We start from the raw sequence: 16,080 nt of genomic DNA, 5'->3' as shown, positions 1-16,080 counted from the left end.
ATCATCTTTAGTCTGGTGGGTTTTTTACCCTTTTGTTTTTAATCTCAGTTATTTATTATTCTCATTAGGTTAGTACCTGGAGCCTCAGTTGCGATCAATTGTATTTATCCTGTATGTGGAAAGCAACAGCATTGGTTCTTGCTTCAAGGAGCTTATCATTGTATTTACATCTAATGTGAATTTCTTTATTTTTACAACCTTTGAAATTAAGCCAAGTTTTTTTCAAGGACAGCTCGGCTGTTTTAGGGAAGTAACTCACAAACTGTGGTTCTGCAGCGTAATATTTCTGCCTCATTCCACACTAAGGCTGTGAGGTTCAGGCAGGTATTTCTGGTCCTTCGGTCTTCTCATACCAAACACAATCTGACCTTTGTTTTCACAGTTTTTGCCTGCAAAGAAAAATCTTGCAAATGTGGTGTGACTGTAACTAACACAGCAATACCTGCCTGGGTTGCCAGACAGCCTGAGAGTCTGCCTGCTCTCAGCAGCTGTTTATCCTAAAGCAAGAAGGCGTATTGCTGTTCAGGAGAGATGGGCCTGTTTCACCTCCTCGAGTCCTGGAACTGCTGACCTGGATTAGCTGTGGGCAAGAGGAGGAAATTGTCTGCAGAGATGATGGTCTGGGAGCCGTGTGCCCCTGTTTGTCTGAGCAGAAGCTGGGAGGGAAGGGGGATCCACCAGTAAGTGTGACTTCCATTCACTGGACAGCCTTTAGCAGTCCTGTTCTTGGAAGGGAAAGATCACAATGGGAAGGGAAGTCCTGAAGTCCTCAAAGTGAAGCCGCATTAGGGCCTGATAGTGCCTTACTACGGCCTTTGAGTCCATGTGCAGCTTTTTCTTTGCAGAGGTTGCTAGAGCATGCCCCAAATCCCGGTAACGCCTGAGTTTCTTAGACCTTGCAAGCCATTTCTGCTAATACTTGTTCGATGTTTGGATATTGCTTCTTTTGAAATTCTGTTGAAGATGAGGCTAATAATCTGCAGCTTGTCTGTCACAGCATTTGTTACCAATTTAATTATGCAAATCTGCAATTCTAACATAATGTGGGATCCGGGCCAAGACTTTGGTTTGTTTTTTTTTTAAATTAGAATTTAGGATGTATTATTCTGTATCTCAGGAGGGTTGTCCTCAGGAAAGGGAGTAATTAGAAGCCTTCACACCACCTAGGTCTGACTTGTTCCTTAGCTGGCTCGGACTCGTTGGCAAGCTCACCATCTCATGGTGACTTGCGCTTATTAATGCTCGGTAGGGTGCAGCTTCTCTCGGCATCTGCTGCTGGCCTTCCAAGAATTTTTCCTTGAGTTGTCTTCAGCAATGCTAAATGTAAGCTGATTAAATAAACACTTCACTGGGCCCTGCAAATCTCAGTTTTGTTTAGATGTGCCTGTTTTCTTTTTCTAGAAGGTTTTTAATTGAAGTGTAATTTATATAAAAATTGCTAGCTTAAATCTTTCAGAAATGAGTCCCTGAAGCTAGGCACCTAAATTCACATGTAGGCAAGCTGACTCCCCTCTCGTCCCACACTGACCTGGGTGGGAGTGAGGTTGATGCTGGGGATGTGGGCAGAGGGATCCCAAAGATACCATCTTGGGTCGGTGCTAGATTTTGGCTCTGTGTTTTCTAGTATTTTCTAATACTAATTTCTGATATAACCTCCTATAGGCTCATTATGTTTAGTGGATCTTGATTGGTGTGTATGGAGTGCTTTGGGGGTTTTTTGAAATATTTTAACCAAACTAAAAACTGAGGAAGAAGCTATCTGACTGGAAGGGCCCCATAACTTGCTGAGGACACGTAGCCCAGATTTGGTTGGAGCTGAATACAAAAGCTGCCTCAGTCAGGTTCTGTAAATCCAATTCTCACAAACTTTGTGTTTGTGGCTGCTGTGGGATGTCTGTGGCCAGGCAAGGACAGGCTGTGCCTTTTTATGACATACTTGTTACTAATAGGAAGCTATAAAGGGCAAAGCATATTTCACAGCTTTTTGGGGCCCATTGCTGCGAGCCAGGGCACGCCGCTGGTAGCAGTCAGTACGGGATCCTGACTGCCGGGACCTCATCCATGTAGGGTTGCTGTGAAGAAACTTATGCATCTTTGGTTACCTGCGCTTATTTGGAAGGCTTTCTACTTTTCCCTGTGTTCAAACCGCTTGGGAAGTGCAGCTCAAGAAGGCAGTCCATCGACCGTCCTTCTGCTGTTCATTCTTCAAGATTTCCTTTGCGTGTGGCTGTGTGGCATCAGCTGTGGGACTGGAGGTAGGCCAGTGTATGTCACAGGCATCTACATAACCACGTATGTCTCGGGCGTCCTAGGGCATCAGGAGTGGGAGAGCTGACTCAGGCTTCAGGTACAAGAGGTTCTTTGTTCCTCTCCCTGACCCTTGTCGTGCCGCTGGATCTGGGGCACCCCGCAGGGCACGGAAGAGGGGCTGGAGGGAGGGCGGGCGGCATTGCTGCACAGTCGGTGCTATCGGCTCTCGCCCGACACCGTTATGGACTGCAGCAACATCCTCTCTCCCCATTGCCTTTCGCTTTGCTTAAGCAGAACAGGAGCTGGTTTGGGGTTGGCAGCTGTGATATCCGCCTGGTTTATGTCACTGCAATAATTCTGGTTTAATGCGAGGTTTCCAAGATCCTGTTGAAATCAATATGTATCTGGAAACTCGGTCCTCAGTCTAGGCTCTTCTTTTCCTGAGAGATCATTCAGGTACCAATGGTAAACGCTTGATTGCCTCAAAGTCTATGGCAGTTCTAACATGGGCTTTGGCAGGGTCATGGTTCGGTCCATTGCCAGTGACTCCCTCGTTTCAGTGTCTCAGTGCTGCTCTCCCAGCCTTGCGCTTGCACCAAAGTCCCTGTTGCTTGAGGATAACTTACTTGCTTTACTTTCATAAATACAGTCAGTAGGTGTACAGGGAAAATGTGGTTTGATCCTCGTTGTCCCTCTGACAGTGCACCGTACAGCTGTGAGGATGCCCGTTTCCCCAACCGCTGTGGCCGAGTGTCAGGAGAAACCTCTCCATTTTAGTTTGCATTTTGTCTCCCGTGAGTCTTGAAACCCTGTCTTGCCTGTGCATCTCCTAGCGTAGTGTTTCTCACGGCAGGAGTCTCAAGTGGCGGTGTCCCGTCAATGGGAGGAGTTGCAGCCTCCGCGCCGATGCTGCTGCCAGGTCGGAGCTGCGACTCCCAGCCGCAGCCGAGGGTCAGCCCGCCTGGTAGCTCCGTGAGGTAAGACAGGCTGCAGCCTGCAGCGAGCTTCCCCCTCCCTCTCCTCTTTCTAACTGTATTTTTCCTTTTTTCTTTTTTTTTTTTTTTTTGGTTTGTTTTGTGTGTGTACGTGCTTGGATCCTGATTTGCTGTATGTGGTGGAGCTCTCTGTATTTTCTGTGTCTGCTGACAGACTGTTGCTGGATTCCTACTCTTTGTTAGCTGGTTAAAAAGAAGAAACAAGAACCATTCAGGAGGGAAGTCTACTTAAATAAATGCAACAGGTTAGATGATTTTTTCCTCTTTTGGTCATTGGGTCACTTTCCTCTGAAGTGATGATGAATTGGAGTCACAAGGTTTGGAGCAAGAGACAAACTCTTTGAAAAGGTTATTGTGTTCAAGAAAGACCTTAATCCTGATTTTTGTCTCTGCACTGTCTATGCTGTAGATAATTGTTGTCGAGCAGGTTAACTTAGTATTTTTCTCCATGTTATAGGAAGAACTTGAGATTGGCATAAAACAAAAAAAAAAGTCTTTTAAAAGTTAGTAAGCCCAAGATATTGCATGGATTTAATGAGGCCTGCTCCCGAGATGCCTAGGTCATGCACACCCAGTCTCCCTGAAGTTGATTATGTGCTAGTATACAAAGCCTAAATCCTTATAAAGCAACTTCCTTAGAGATGTTGCTATGAACTTATAAAATCCTGTGACGCATCATCAGTCTTGTTGGTGTCAGCTAGGGCGAAGTGCTCTGGGCACCGCAGAGGACTAGGCACACCTTAAGAATTCATTATGAAAAGGAATTTTTAATTATTTTGCTGTGCCTTTCCACCGTAAGATTTTAAACATATAGCAGCTAATATTCTCTGAGGCTTCACACAATGAAGTGTTTGCTAGTTGTTTATGTTTGGACTTTATTTTATGTGGGGCTTACTCTCGCGTATATATTGGTGGTAGATACAAATACTCGTATTTCAGATGCTCTGACACAAAGCTGGACTCCCCCCGCAGCCTGCTGTACGTTCTGCTGTGTGGCCAGTCACTGTCACAGGGAATGGTGCTCTGATGTATTTTTTTGAGTACCATATCAGAATATTTTTTTTTCCCGTCCCCTCAGCAGAGTGACTCTTCACATAAGATTGAACTGCTATTTTTCTAATCTTTTCAGGAAATCTTTCTTGGCGTGTTCAGTAGGTCACTATGAATAATGTGCTTTTCCGTTTGGCAGCCAGACTGGAAAGCTGGGGGAAGGGGAAGGGGAAGCAGAGAAGGCGGCAAGGACTCATTATATTCAGGGGTCGGAGTGAAATCAGCACTTTCGTTTTCTTACGAGATCCAGCAAAAGCCAGCACTTTGTTCTGGTGACAGTCATCCCTTCCCAACCCGAGAACTTCTTGGTTCCTCTGAGAAAAGCAGTGGATGAGGAGGTCTAAACTCACCAGGCTGCAGCAGCGAGGGAAGGGATGGTTGTGGCATCCTGGCTTTACCCCAGGGCTCAGAGGGGCAATAGGCTGGAGACAAAGTGAGGGCATGAGAATACCCTTGTCCGAGGTTGGGGAGCCTGGGTTTGAGCCCTTCCCCGTGGACATTTGGATGTCAAAGCGAAGTGGAAGAGGAGCAGAGCGCTCCTCTGCTGGATGGTGCTTAGCCGAGGTGGTGGGGCTGCCCTCCGAAGGAGGGGTTCAGGCAAGGCTGGTGCTTGATCATCTCGTGCTCCTCATGGTAGGAGTGGTGGGTACCCCTGACCTGGAGCTGCCGGAGAGTTATGGGTCTGAGAACCAGGCTTAAAACTGTTCTCCAGGCAGCTCCATCAGGTAGAGCTCACAGGTGAGACTGCTTCCCCGTCCCACCCCAGCAAGCGCGCTGCTCAGGAGGAGACGCAGCGTGGTGGCAGCGTTCAGGATTTGGCCCTTTTTGTGCCTAGGCTCAGTTTCTTGGCTGTTGTAAAACCTGGTGGCACTTGAAATGGATGGCAGCTACGTCAGATCCCCGCTCTGCAGCAGTCTCTGTGGGAGGCACCTGCCCATGTGGAAACCAGTTTGGGTCCCACTGCCTGCAGTGGGAGCTGGAGGGAGATGTGGTGTCTGCATCGTTTCCTGACCCCCACTCCTCCCGGCCCACCAGCCCTTACGCTGTGCAGCTGCTTTGAGAGAGTTCACGTTACTGGTACTTCACCTTCATCGCTGCGACGCTGAAGGCTTTAAACAGCCTGACGTGATGCGAGTGGGGATGGGGGCCGAGAGCTGCACGAGCCTGCGGCCATCGATGGGGCGGCGCGAGGAAAGCGGTGCCAGCCCGCGCTCGCCCCTCTCCCGGCGCCTGGAGGTGACAGTTCACTGGTGGAGGAGTGACCGGGTCCGCTGCTCCGTGGGAGGGGGGGAGACGGAGGGCAGGTACCAGGCCTGCGGCGTAGGAGCGGCCCGGGGGTGATGGTCCAGAGCGGGAGCCAGCGCAGTGCGCGGGGGGAGCACGCGGGGGGCTGAGCCTGCTCGCGGGAGGGGGGCACGATGGAGCGAGCGCTGGCAGGCGAGGGGTGGCTGGTTCAGGTAGCGCCGCAGTTGAGAAAATGCAGCTGCTCTGCATCCCTGAACTCATCACCAGCCCCTGGCAGCCTGGTAAATCTGTGTACTCGGTCCCCTTCTGAATCCCTAAAAACTTCTGCTATCACGTTGCCTTGTGGCCGCCTCAATGACACACTGTGCGGAGAAGCGTTTCCTCACTTGTTTGGAAATGGGTGTTGCTAGCTGCAGTTTATCCCCCCGCTGCTTTTTTGGAGGGTACTTTAGCCTATGACTGCCCTTTTACCCTCCTGATGCCATTCATGACCTTATAGATCTATAGCATATTCTGCCGTGGTTCCTTCTCCCCGCTGAAAGTCCTCGTCTGCTCGCTCCTCTCACTGAAGCAGCTTCTTTCATTACTCTTGTCTTCTCCTGCTTTCTCCCTACATCTCCGCATCCATTTTATTCAAGGGCAGCTGGACCAGCACACGCTACTCAAGATACGGATGTGCTATGGATTTATAAGTTGCTGTACAATATTTTCTGTTTCCTTCGCTAATCCTTCCCTAGTAATACGGTTGTTTCAGGCCAGGCTGCTGCTGGCCCCAAAGCTGCCGCTTTCACCCAGCTGCCTGCTCAGCCCCTGGTAGCTTGCTGGGCTGTACGCCAGCCCGCCGTCCCACCGCTGTGCGCGCAGGGTGAGGATGGCTTTCCCCCCGCACCGTGTCTATGTTCACTCATATTTACCCACTTTGACTTTTACCGGTCTCTGCTTTTTTGCCTGACCCTAAGGCAGCACCGCAGGGGTGGTGCTTTGCTTCGGCACGCTGCCGCTGTGGCCGTGCCGGGCATCTCTGCCGTGCCCAGCGCCGTTGCCTCCTACCAGAACAGAAATGCAGACCCTGAAATGCAGCTCGTGCTTCCAGCTACAGACCGAGCCCCCGTGACCTTTCTTAGTTTCAGTGTTTTCCTGTACAGGCCAAATTCCCCTTTTCCTCACATGCAGGAAGGCAGATGACTGCTTGCCCCTGCCCTGTAGCAAAGAGCTGATGCATCATTTCCTTTTCCATATTTCAGTAAAATTGTGGTGTTCAGAGCTCATCTAGAGAGTTCTAATGTTTTGAGCACTTGCACTCTTCTCTTCACTCTCTTCCTGCAATTGTCCGAAGGCTGGGTTTTTTTTGTCTCCCTCCCAACAGTTGTTGTTACTTGCTTGGAAGTGTTGCGGGTGGGTTTGTCTCTACCAGTGCAAATCAATTTTTTCCTCATTTTCTAGTCAGCCTTTGTATTTTTATTGTACACTGGTGTCAGTGGGGTTTTAAAGCATGAATGTGTATTTCTACCAGTTGAGAGTGATCTTCTACATCAAGGAAACCAAGGCACCGCGACTTGTACCTCTAGACCTTGGAGATTTTGCTCAGTTGAATATAACACTAGGGTTGTATTTAAAAAAAAAAATAGTTCAGAGTTGTAAATAACGGATTGTTATTAATGCTGGGATTTCTGCACGGTGAACCACTGCTTTCTGTGCTTGGCTGTTTGAGAGGGAAATTGGTATGTCAGCAGAGAGGGATGTGTTGCTCTTCGTTAGATGGAGCTGAATGCATCGTCGGAGGCCCCAGTTTTGTTTTAAATACTGGTTGTGGTGAGGGCAGTTCTGTATAGAAAAGGGGGTTGGCTTGACTTGTATGTATTGCTCCTGGGTTGGCAAAATAAGAGATGAAGGGACAGTGTGATTTATTGGCTAGACGCTAGAAGAGGCCTGGAAAGAGGTGTGTTTTCAGCATTCCTATTGTAGTCCACACAATAAGCTAAATTAAATACCAATATGTAAACCCAAGGAGCAAGGAAAAAAACCTGGAATTTGCTTAAGAGTGCTGATTACATGGGTATCTCAGCATTAAAAAAAAAAAAAAAAGAGGAGGAAAAAGAGGCACACAGGGCACTGAAAGGGGGAAGCCTGGCACCCAGCTTTTAAGGGCTGTGTATAATAACCCAGGACCTGGGTTCCAGCTAGGCAGTCAGCTACCTGTGTTGTGAAGCGCGTAACTACGGTTGAGGTTTTTTCCCAAAGCTCCTCTTTCCTGAGGCTGATTCATATCTGCCCGTATTGTTATCTGTTGTGTTCACATGGGTTTTTTTTCTTTTGTTAGTCTGTTTTCCTTCCTTGTTTTTAAAGAATAGCTTATCTGTACGCTCCAGAAGGGTGTGACTCACAAAGATCATAAGCTTTTTACAACGAGCTAAAGCCCAGCCTGCTGACTACAGGGAAATATGCTGAGGTTTTCAAACACGAGTGCCACATCGCCTTTGCAAAAGGTGGCGATCGCACGGAGATGCGCACCGGAGGGACTCGGCCGGATCCGGAGCACGCGTTTCCACTGCTGACAGGCAAGTGTTCTTACAAAGTCATCTCATCTCGGAGAATTACCGCTTTTGTGCTTCAGTGCTCTTCACCTCTGCTGCCCTGTCCTGTGAAGGACAGGAGCTGTAGGACACAGAGGTGTTTCTGGACACGTCGGTTGCAGATACATGGTGACCAGAGCTCAAGTTGGAAAATGAGCCTTCATCTGAGCTCTGCTGCGATGTGAGTGACCTGGGACCGGTCACGTAATCCTCGTCACTCTTCACCTGCCTCGCGTACATTAACTGTGCAGACCTGCGTATTTCATCGGGCTATTGCAAAGCTTATAGAAGATTGAATTCATTCTGCCTGTCTTACAGTACACCCCTCCATGTTACTGAGGCTGCAGTAGTAGGAGAAAGAAAGGGAAGGCACCAATTTGTCTGGTTTTATTTCTTGTCAGGAACCTTTGCGATGGATGACAGAGCAGACTCTCTGATGACTGTGCATCTTCTTGCCAATTCGGGACACTCGTCGCTTCTGCAGCAAACTCTGGATCGGCTTTTGGAGTGGATCTGCCCAGACGTTCGACTTTTCCTGGTGTCTGAGCGAGTTACTCCATTGAATTACTACGAGAGATACCGTAAGAGAAGCTGTGGCTTTCCTGGAATATCTGTTCTCCTTTTTCTACATGAGGACTTGGGAGAAGAACGGATTTTCCAGGTCCATGAGCTCTTCCAGCATCCACCCTGGCGCTACCAGTGTGCCCAGATTGCTAATGGGCAAAGCCACCTCTATGCTCCAGCTCACCAGGACTTCTATGGCTTGGACGACCAGATGCCTGTGTGGGGCGTCAGGCGGGTGCACTGTGGCCCCGAAATCCTGCGCGTCACCCTCTACTGCAGTTTCGATAACTATGAGGATGCAGTGAGACTCTACGAGATGATCCTACAGAAAGAAGCGACTATGCAGAAAAGCAACTTCTGTGTCTTTGTGCTGTACGCAACCCAAAATACTGCTGTGCAGCTCTGCTTGAAGCAGCTGCCCATCGGGGTGGCTGCCGAGCCGAAGGAGTCATCAGCCTTGCAGTTCAAGGTGCGAGAAATCGGGCAGCTGGTGCCTCTCCTGCCTAACCCGTGTATTCCTATCAGTAGCACCAGGTGGCAAACACAAGACTATGAAGGAAATACAATTCTGCTTCAGGTATGTGGCCGTGGTGCTCCGAGAGGAGGCGTTTTATTTTTTTTTCTTTTCGAGGGAAGCAGGACTGGTTAAAAATGGAATTTAAGATTTGGCTTGTTTATGTTTGCTTTTGAGTTTGTGAATGCAGTAATTGGTATCTGCCAGTGCTGTGATGCCATTGATAAATATAAGCACAGATCCTTGGAATATTTTTATATTGTTAAATTAACATCATTACTGCTTGCCTGAAATGGAAAATATTAATGCTGTTTTTTGAGCAGGCTACTTTAACATCTTCCCTTTCCTGCCTGAATCAAATGATTGTAGCAGCCTATTCTTTTTCTGATAAGTCGTTATGTTATAAATGTTTTTGAAAGCAGATTTTTAGCATCCAAAACCAGATGTATTGTAAGTATAGTATTGATACATCATCGCCTGCAATAGATTTTGTGAGCTCTTGAGTGAGTTGCAGTTGGGCAAACGTGCCAGAGAAATGTGTCATAGGAGATCTCTGCCTTTTCTGTTCAAGTGTGCAGTCCGGAGGCTGTGTGGATACAAATAAATAAAAACCAACAAAGACGACTGTGCCGAGATGATCCATAGTGGGAATTACACGTGTGAGCAGGGGGCCAGTTTAGCTCAGTGTGCTTTCTTCCTGCTCTAACAGCCCCTCCTCCCTCTGATTATTTTTTGTTGTAATTTGGATATTTAAATTTGCCCATCCTGTGGTTTTTCATTTTCCTTCCAGAGCTCATTTGCTACAAGTCTGCTTAATTATTCTGTATGGCCTATTTTTATGCTACTCTGAACAATCCTCAGGGCAGCCTTTGCATACTTCTCATTCAGTATCACTTTATAAACTGGTTTGCCACCCACATGAACTGGACAAGGCCCTGAGCATCTTCACGTAGCTTTGAAGTTGGTCCTGCATGGTTTGATAAAGAAGTAAATAAACCACATCCTCTCCTTTTTTTTCCTGAAGTTGCTCACTGAAGTTGTTCCAGTCCATGTCCTTTCTGTGAGTGTTTACAGGAGATCCCTAGTACTCAAATTTTACAAGTTTAGCCTTGACTCAAGTAGGAGTCTTAAGTAGGAGAGTAGGACCATCTCCATGTGCCGTTTCATAAATAAAGACATGAAATGTGTCTCTAGTCTTGCAGAGGGCTGGCGAGGCGGGTGCCTTGCTCTGGGCTGGTGTCCCCGGGGGTGGCACGCTCTGCAGGAACAAGTGGGACGTGCTTAGCAGGTCCTGGTCCCATTGGCCTTGCTGGTCTGGTGGGTATCTTCTCCTTGGGTAAGTGTTGGTCCATGTGTTGTCCAGCCGTCGGAGGAATGCCACTTGATCCAGAGCTTCCTGGAGAAGTTTCTTTCCAAAAGCAGCTGGTCAGGATTTGCAGATGTGAAGGAGCTCCAGTAGATCTGGTGCCTCCAAGGAGGTTTTGGGACAGGCACAGCTATTTGTGTGCTGTGTTTAGGTCACCTGCAGCAAATCTGTCGTGTGTGTGCACTAGTCCTGAGAGCCCTCTGAAAGCTGTCCATGAGTTGGGAGAAACTAAATTCAAGTGTAACTTTCTTGTTTCTTTCTCAAAATAGTAAGGTTTATGACTGGTTATTTCAGTTTTATAATTTATTAAAAGACAGATGAGCCTACGGGATTGTTTCACTCAAGCATAGTGTCGCTGCTCAGCCGAGTGCTGGTGGTGACCACAGAAAGTCCTGAGACCATCAGCCTGTCTGCAGGGGCCAGGGGGGTCAGACCAAGGCTTCATCCTGCCCAGCCTCTGTCCCCAGCAGCTGGTCACAGGCGGCTGCCATGGGAGGAACAGCAAGAGGACAAGTGCAAGTGTTACACCCCACCAATATGCTCCTGAGCTGCCCGTTTTAAACTCAAGGGTCTTCTGAAGCCAGCTGTGGTAACTTGCAGTGACTCTCCTTTCCAAGGGTTTATCTCCCCTTGTGAGACTAGATAAATAATCCACGTGAACTTTTTGTATCCGCAAGATACCTTGGCAGGGACCTTCTCAGGTCTACTGTCACCTTCTCTTATTTGAAATTGGCTCCACCTGGCTTCATTTGATGGCCTCTGCTTCTTGCATTGCAAATGGCAGGGAATGGACAATACCTATCTGTTTCTCCAGGTGGCTCATGGTTTTATAGCCTCTTACCCTCTCCCTCCCAAACTGTTTTTTTTTTTTTCCCCAGGCTTAAGATTCCCAGCATACGTGGTTGTTCCTTTACTGTACTTGCAGTTGTCCTCATTGTCCACTTCTGAGCCTTTCCAGCCCCATGATACTCTGTTGTGCGCTGCGGTTGAGGGACAAACGCCATGGTCCAGCTGGGGGACCAGAGCTGCACCGTGCATAACAACAATTTCCGTTTTGTTTGGAATAATTCTTAAGATTTCATTTGTTTTCTAGACTGCTGTCAGGCACTGAACTGATGCTAACTCGGTGCTGTCTGTCACAGAAATGAGACCCTGGGGTTATGGTCAACTCACAGCCTAGCATTTTGTATGTGGAGCTGGGATGGTTTTTCTCCGTGTGCATCACGTTATCTACACTGTTCCATCTGCCACGGCTCAGGCTTGTGCGAGCCCCGTGCTGTTCTCTGGGGCTGACGGACTCACGCTGCAGGTGACTTCAGCACAGCGAGGCTAGGTGAGAGCATCACCTAGTAAAGCTAGAACGGTATGTTAATGGGGTTCTCTCCAAATTTTATTCAACAGGTTCAAGACAGCTCAAAGCCCCATGAAACAAATATTGGGCTTTCCCATCGGCATAATAATGCAGGCAACGAAAAAATCCTGCAGGACTGTGTCCCAGCCCCTCTGCCTGTAAAGTGGGGTAATCCTGGGCAGAGAAGCCGGGAGGTCAGAGCCACGAAGGGTAAAACAAAATCTGACCAAAGCGAAGCCCCTACTCATGAGCAAGCCAGCAGTGACCTCCACAGGCACTTCTGCTCTTCTCACAGTGGTCCGGTGGCCCCGTCGTGGTGGGATGCCACCTCCCTCCGCAGACAGGCGAGCAGCAAGCTGCAGGCTTCTCTGCGGGAGAGCCGTGTTCGTCGGCAGGCAGCAGAGACCAACGTCGACACTGGGCTCGCTGTGGCGAACCCTGCGAGTGGCCGCTGCCCGCTGAACCGCTTCTCCAGGGACCTGCGGAGCAGCCTCCTCCAGCCACGAGCACCCACGGATGGGGCTGGCAGTGCCTTGCCCTCCCAGGACAGGACCCAGCTGCTGTTTGCTGCAGCCAAAAGGAGTAAAGGAGCAGGGCAAAGAGCTTTGGGCTTCCACTCGCAAACACCGCGAGCCAGCGCTGCAAACAGAGCGGAGGAGGAGGAGGAGGAATTCTTTATATGACTGAAAACAAACGTGCCAGATGGACTCATCATTTCCAAATGACAGCGGAGCGCGTTTGTGTGTGTGTTGTGCCTCCTCGTGCTGTGACCGCTGATGCTCAGCTTACCTCCGTAGCTGCGACAACATTTCAGTAGTGGGTTCACCGAGGCAGGCGCTTACTTCCCATGGAGCGATGCTAAGGAGGCTGCAGGCAAAGCGGGGAAAAATAACAGTGTATGTACAGAAAGGTTTATTTTTTTTAATGCAGAGTAGATTGGAGGATTATTGTGCAATGTATAGGAATAAGCCATATGACTCCTAGAGCTGTTCTGAGATGCTAAAAAATAGCCAGTGACATCTTCAGATGGGGTTAGAAGGTGCAGTTTGCCTAAGCTGCCCAAGCAGCTGGATGCCCCCAGCCATGGGGGCTCATCGTCCCTCGCCGGGACGTATTGGAACAAGGCAGTGGCATGGTCACACTGGTTACGCCGATTTTCCGCTGTGTTCCTTCTCGCTTCCCCTGTTGTTGGTATTTAAAACCTATCGATGTTGTCAATTTTATGCAAGATGTGAAACATAAGAATGTTCTTTTAAAATATTTTTGAAGAAAAAAATTTCTAGAGAGACCTTTTCCCCAAATTAGCACAGTACACACAAAAAGCAAACATTTGCAGAGAATAGTTGAGCTATGTTTATGCTCAGTAAGACCTGCTGTTGCCTATTCATATGACACTTAACAAAATAAACCCAGCAACAGGCCAGGCTTTGTTAGACCAGTGTGCAGTTATCAGCAGGCAATCCTAATTGGGTTTTAATTAACAGAAGACAAGAGAAGTTAAGAGTCTTGGAGGGAACTGCTGAATGCTGGAGAGTAAAAAGGACAGGAGAAATGACGTAATGTTTCAGCAACAGATGCTGGAATAACTCCCATCTTGATCAGCAGTTTTCTTTTCTCGAGTAGGATTAAGTAAATCTCAAAGGGAAAGAGATGGGAAGGGCATGACAGAGGAATGACATTACTAAAAGAAAAGCCAAATCTGATCCTACTTACCTTCCAAACAGCACAACAAAGAGGTATTTTCTCTGTAAATATATCTGAATTCTGCTTTACACAAAAGCGTGAATTTGTTTGGAGAGTGCCTTCTCATTGCCTCTTCTTAGTTCATAACTGAGGTTTGACAGGCGATGGCTTCTTGCAGCCCAAGGAGAGGCAGAGGCTGATGGGCAGCAGCAGAGCCTTCCGGGGGGGCGGGGGGGTCTGCACAATTCTCTGGGTATTTACCTGTACCTGTGCCGGCTGAAGACAGCCCACGCTGCGCTGCACGAGCTTCGTTACCCGGGGAAGTCCAAACCCCCCCGCTGCTGCCGGTGGGCCGTGCAGCCCAGCGGGACTGGGGAGCGATGCCATTGCTGGATGTTAGCTCGGGCTTTGCGAAGGGCCAGCATTTTCGGGAAGTTTGAAGGCGCAGCCGAGTTGGTCTGAAGAGCTGCGGGCGGGAATCGGGCTGTCCCCGCTCTGCGCCTCCGCGCCCTGACGGCTGGGGTTGCCCTGGAAGCGATGCTCAGGTACCCTTCGGTTCAGGGACCAGAAAGCTGACCAGGACACTTCTTTCACTCGACGCTTACCAACCGCCCCCTGTTTTCATCAGCTCCGTAAAAATTTTGGACTTTTTAATAAATCATACTGACATATTTTACATCTATGAGGGTGATTATTTAATCTTACCTAGCATGCTAGAAGCTTAGCCAGTCATTTCAGAGCTGGAGAAAATGTTTGGTCAACTGGGTAAGCAGCGAAGAGGAGAGCCTGCCGGCAGGTTCGCTCTCCGGGTTCGCTGTGGTGTGTGCGAGGGTGGGCTGGGAGGGATGGGGAGAGAGGAGGGGGATCGGGGTAGGGCAGCCGTCTATAAACACAGAGTTACAGCCCCGGCAGTGGGCATGGATGGGATAGGCGTGAACCCAGGAGTAAAGCCAGAAGTGGGATTCCTGGGAGAAACGGCTTTAAAAAGAGATTTCATGGCCTTCTCTCTTCTCTCTCATGCCAAAGGTACTTGAGTGTGATTATTTAGCATAATCTCATTTTACCTGAGAGAAAGAAGGTGCTTAAGAGGTAGAAGGTCAGTATCTAGCATGGGGAAATGCTCCATCATTTAAAACCAAAAAGAGAAGAAAATGATACATGAGGTTCACCTGCTTGCAATAGATCACAGAAGAGAAGAACTTCAAGTCAAAGGAAAACTGCTCTGAAAATACTGCTTGTAACAGTGAGTATATAAAATACATGTATTTTAAGTGCAGATACACTTAGTGTAAATGCTGTATTACACAGGCAGCTGTTGGGTCAGAGGGTGCAGCAGTGGAAGGCAAAGATTCACATTTTCCATAGACTGTTCGTATCTCAGATGGTAAAAACCTTTATTTTACATTTCTTCCTTGCATACTGTGCCATTTCTTTCAGGTTTTTAAAAAAAGGGTAATAAGAGAGAGCGCAGGTTGACGGAGGTCTGCTGAAGCTCTGCCCAAACAACACGTGAGGAGCTCACAGGTGAGCAGCCAGACCCAGCGGCCTCTTGGGGACAGGCGGACGTGCGAGGTGTGGGGGGTTGGCAAGGCTGGCGGCGGGCTGAGCCGGGGGCTTCTCTCTCCCCCAGCTCCCATCCCGCGTGCTGGTCCCAGCAGAGCAGGCAGGGGAAAACAGTCTTGGTAGAAAACTGTAGAGGGAGTTTTGAAGTTATTAGAGGTATGATGGCATTGCAACCCTGAATGAAGGGGGATGAGGTGGGGTTTTTTTTCACCATTTGTATGTGTCATGCTTGGTATAAATGATTTAGTCTGGTGGAAATGGTTCTGACCTAGCCGTGACCATCAGGGGTGATGGTGCTGTGGATACCGAGCTGCTGATTCCTCTGATGGACACCTTGATGGACAGCAGCCAAGGTGGTCAGCATGGGTTGGCACCCACTAACCAAGATTTTAATTTTGAGATGTGCACTTTTTGAGGGTGGTGGGCATCCTGCGTTGTGGGCTTCTGTCTGTCAGGCAGTGTCACACCTGGGAGCAGGAGCATGGAGGAGAGGGGACTCCAGCAAGCCACGCTGTTGGGTGACCCCGTTCCCAGGAGGCAGCAGAGATGCTGCTGTGGCTCTGCTCACAAGGGCTGATGGTGAACAGCCGAGCCCGAAGGGAAAGGCTTTTCTCCTGGGCCAGTTGCACAGTCTGGGTGATGGAGGGGGGAAATCTGTTCTAGCAGGAGCAGGGTGCGTGCTGACCGTGGGAGCTGCTGGCAGTGGGAGTCGGGCGAAGCAGGAGAGCTCGCTCTGGAGTCACCTTAACCCAACCTGCAGAGGCGGCTGCTGTTGCTTTTGTTGTTTTAGCCCCTGGCTACAGAAATGGTGTCTTTTGTCTCCTCTGAAGTGAGCACAGTGGTATTTCTGAGGGATGAGTTGCTGGGGAGGAGTGGGAGCACTCCCTGATGCCTGGATACGGGCACAAAGGCAGGGGGTGCTCCCC

At 49.0% G+C, this 16,080-nt stretch overlaps 1 protein-coding gene across 1 annotated transcript; it reads left to right on the top strand.

Moving 5' to 3' along the window:
* Window positions 1–5,757: 5,757 nt before the first annotated feature.
* On the top strand, window positions 5,758–14,267 carry FAM124B (family with sequence similarity 124 member B). Its single transcript, XM_075158198.1, has 2 exons — window positions 5,758–9,254; window positions 11,959–14,267. Exons 1-2 carry the CDS (start codon window positions 8,526–8,528, stop codon window positions 12,589–12,591), a joined length of 1,362 nt encoding a protein of 453 aa, XP_075014299.1. The 5' UTR covers window positions 5,758–8,525; the 3' UTR covers window positions 12,592–14,267.
* The last annotated feature ends 1,813 nt before the right edge of the window (window positions 14,268–16,080 follow it).

Source organism: Calonectris borealis, chromosome 9 (assembly GCF_964195595.1).
Source record: "Calonectris borealis chromosome 9, bCalBor7.hap1.2, whole genome shotgun sequence".
NCBI lineage: Eukaryota > Metazoa > Chordata > Aves > Procellariiformes > Procellariidae > Calonectris > Calonectris borealis.
This window is presented reverse-complemented; position numbering and strand designations above follow the sequence as displayed.

What these genes read in the sequence shown, in the direction of transcription:
- FAM124B (XM_075158198.1), top strand. Translation starts at nt 8,526, where the DNA reads ATGGATGACAGAGCAGACTCTCTGATGACTGTGCATCTTCTTGCCAAT. An exon ending in GAAATACAATTCTGCTTCAG is followed by an intron (nt 9,255 to 11,958) that starts GTATGTGGCCGT and finishes TTTATTCAACAG; the next exon opens with GTTCAAGACAGCTCAAAGCC.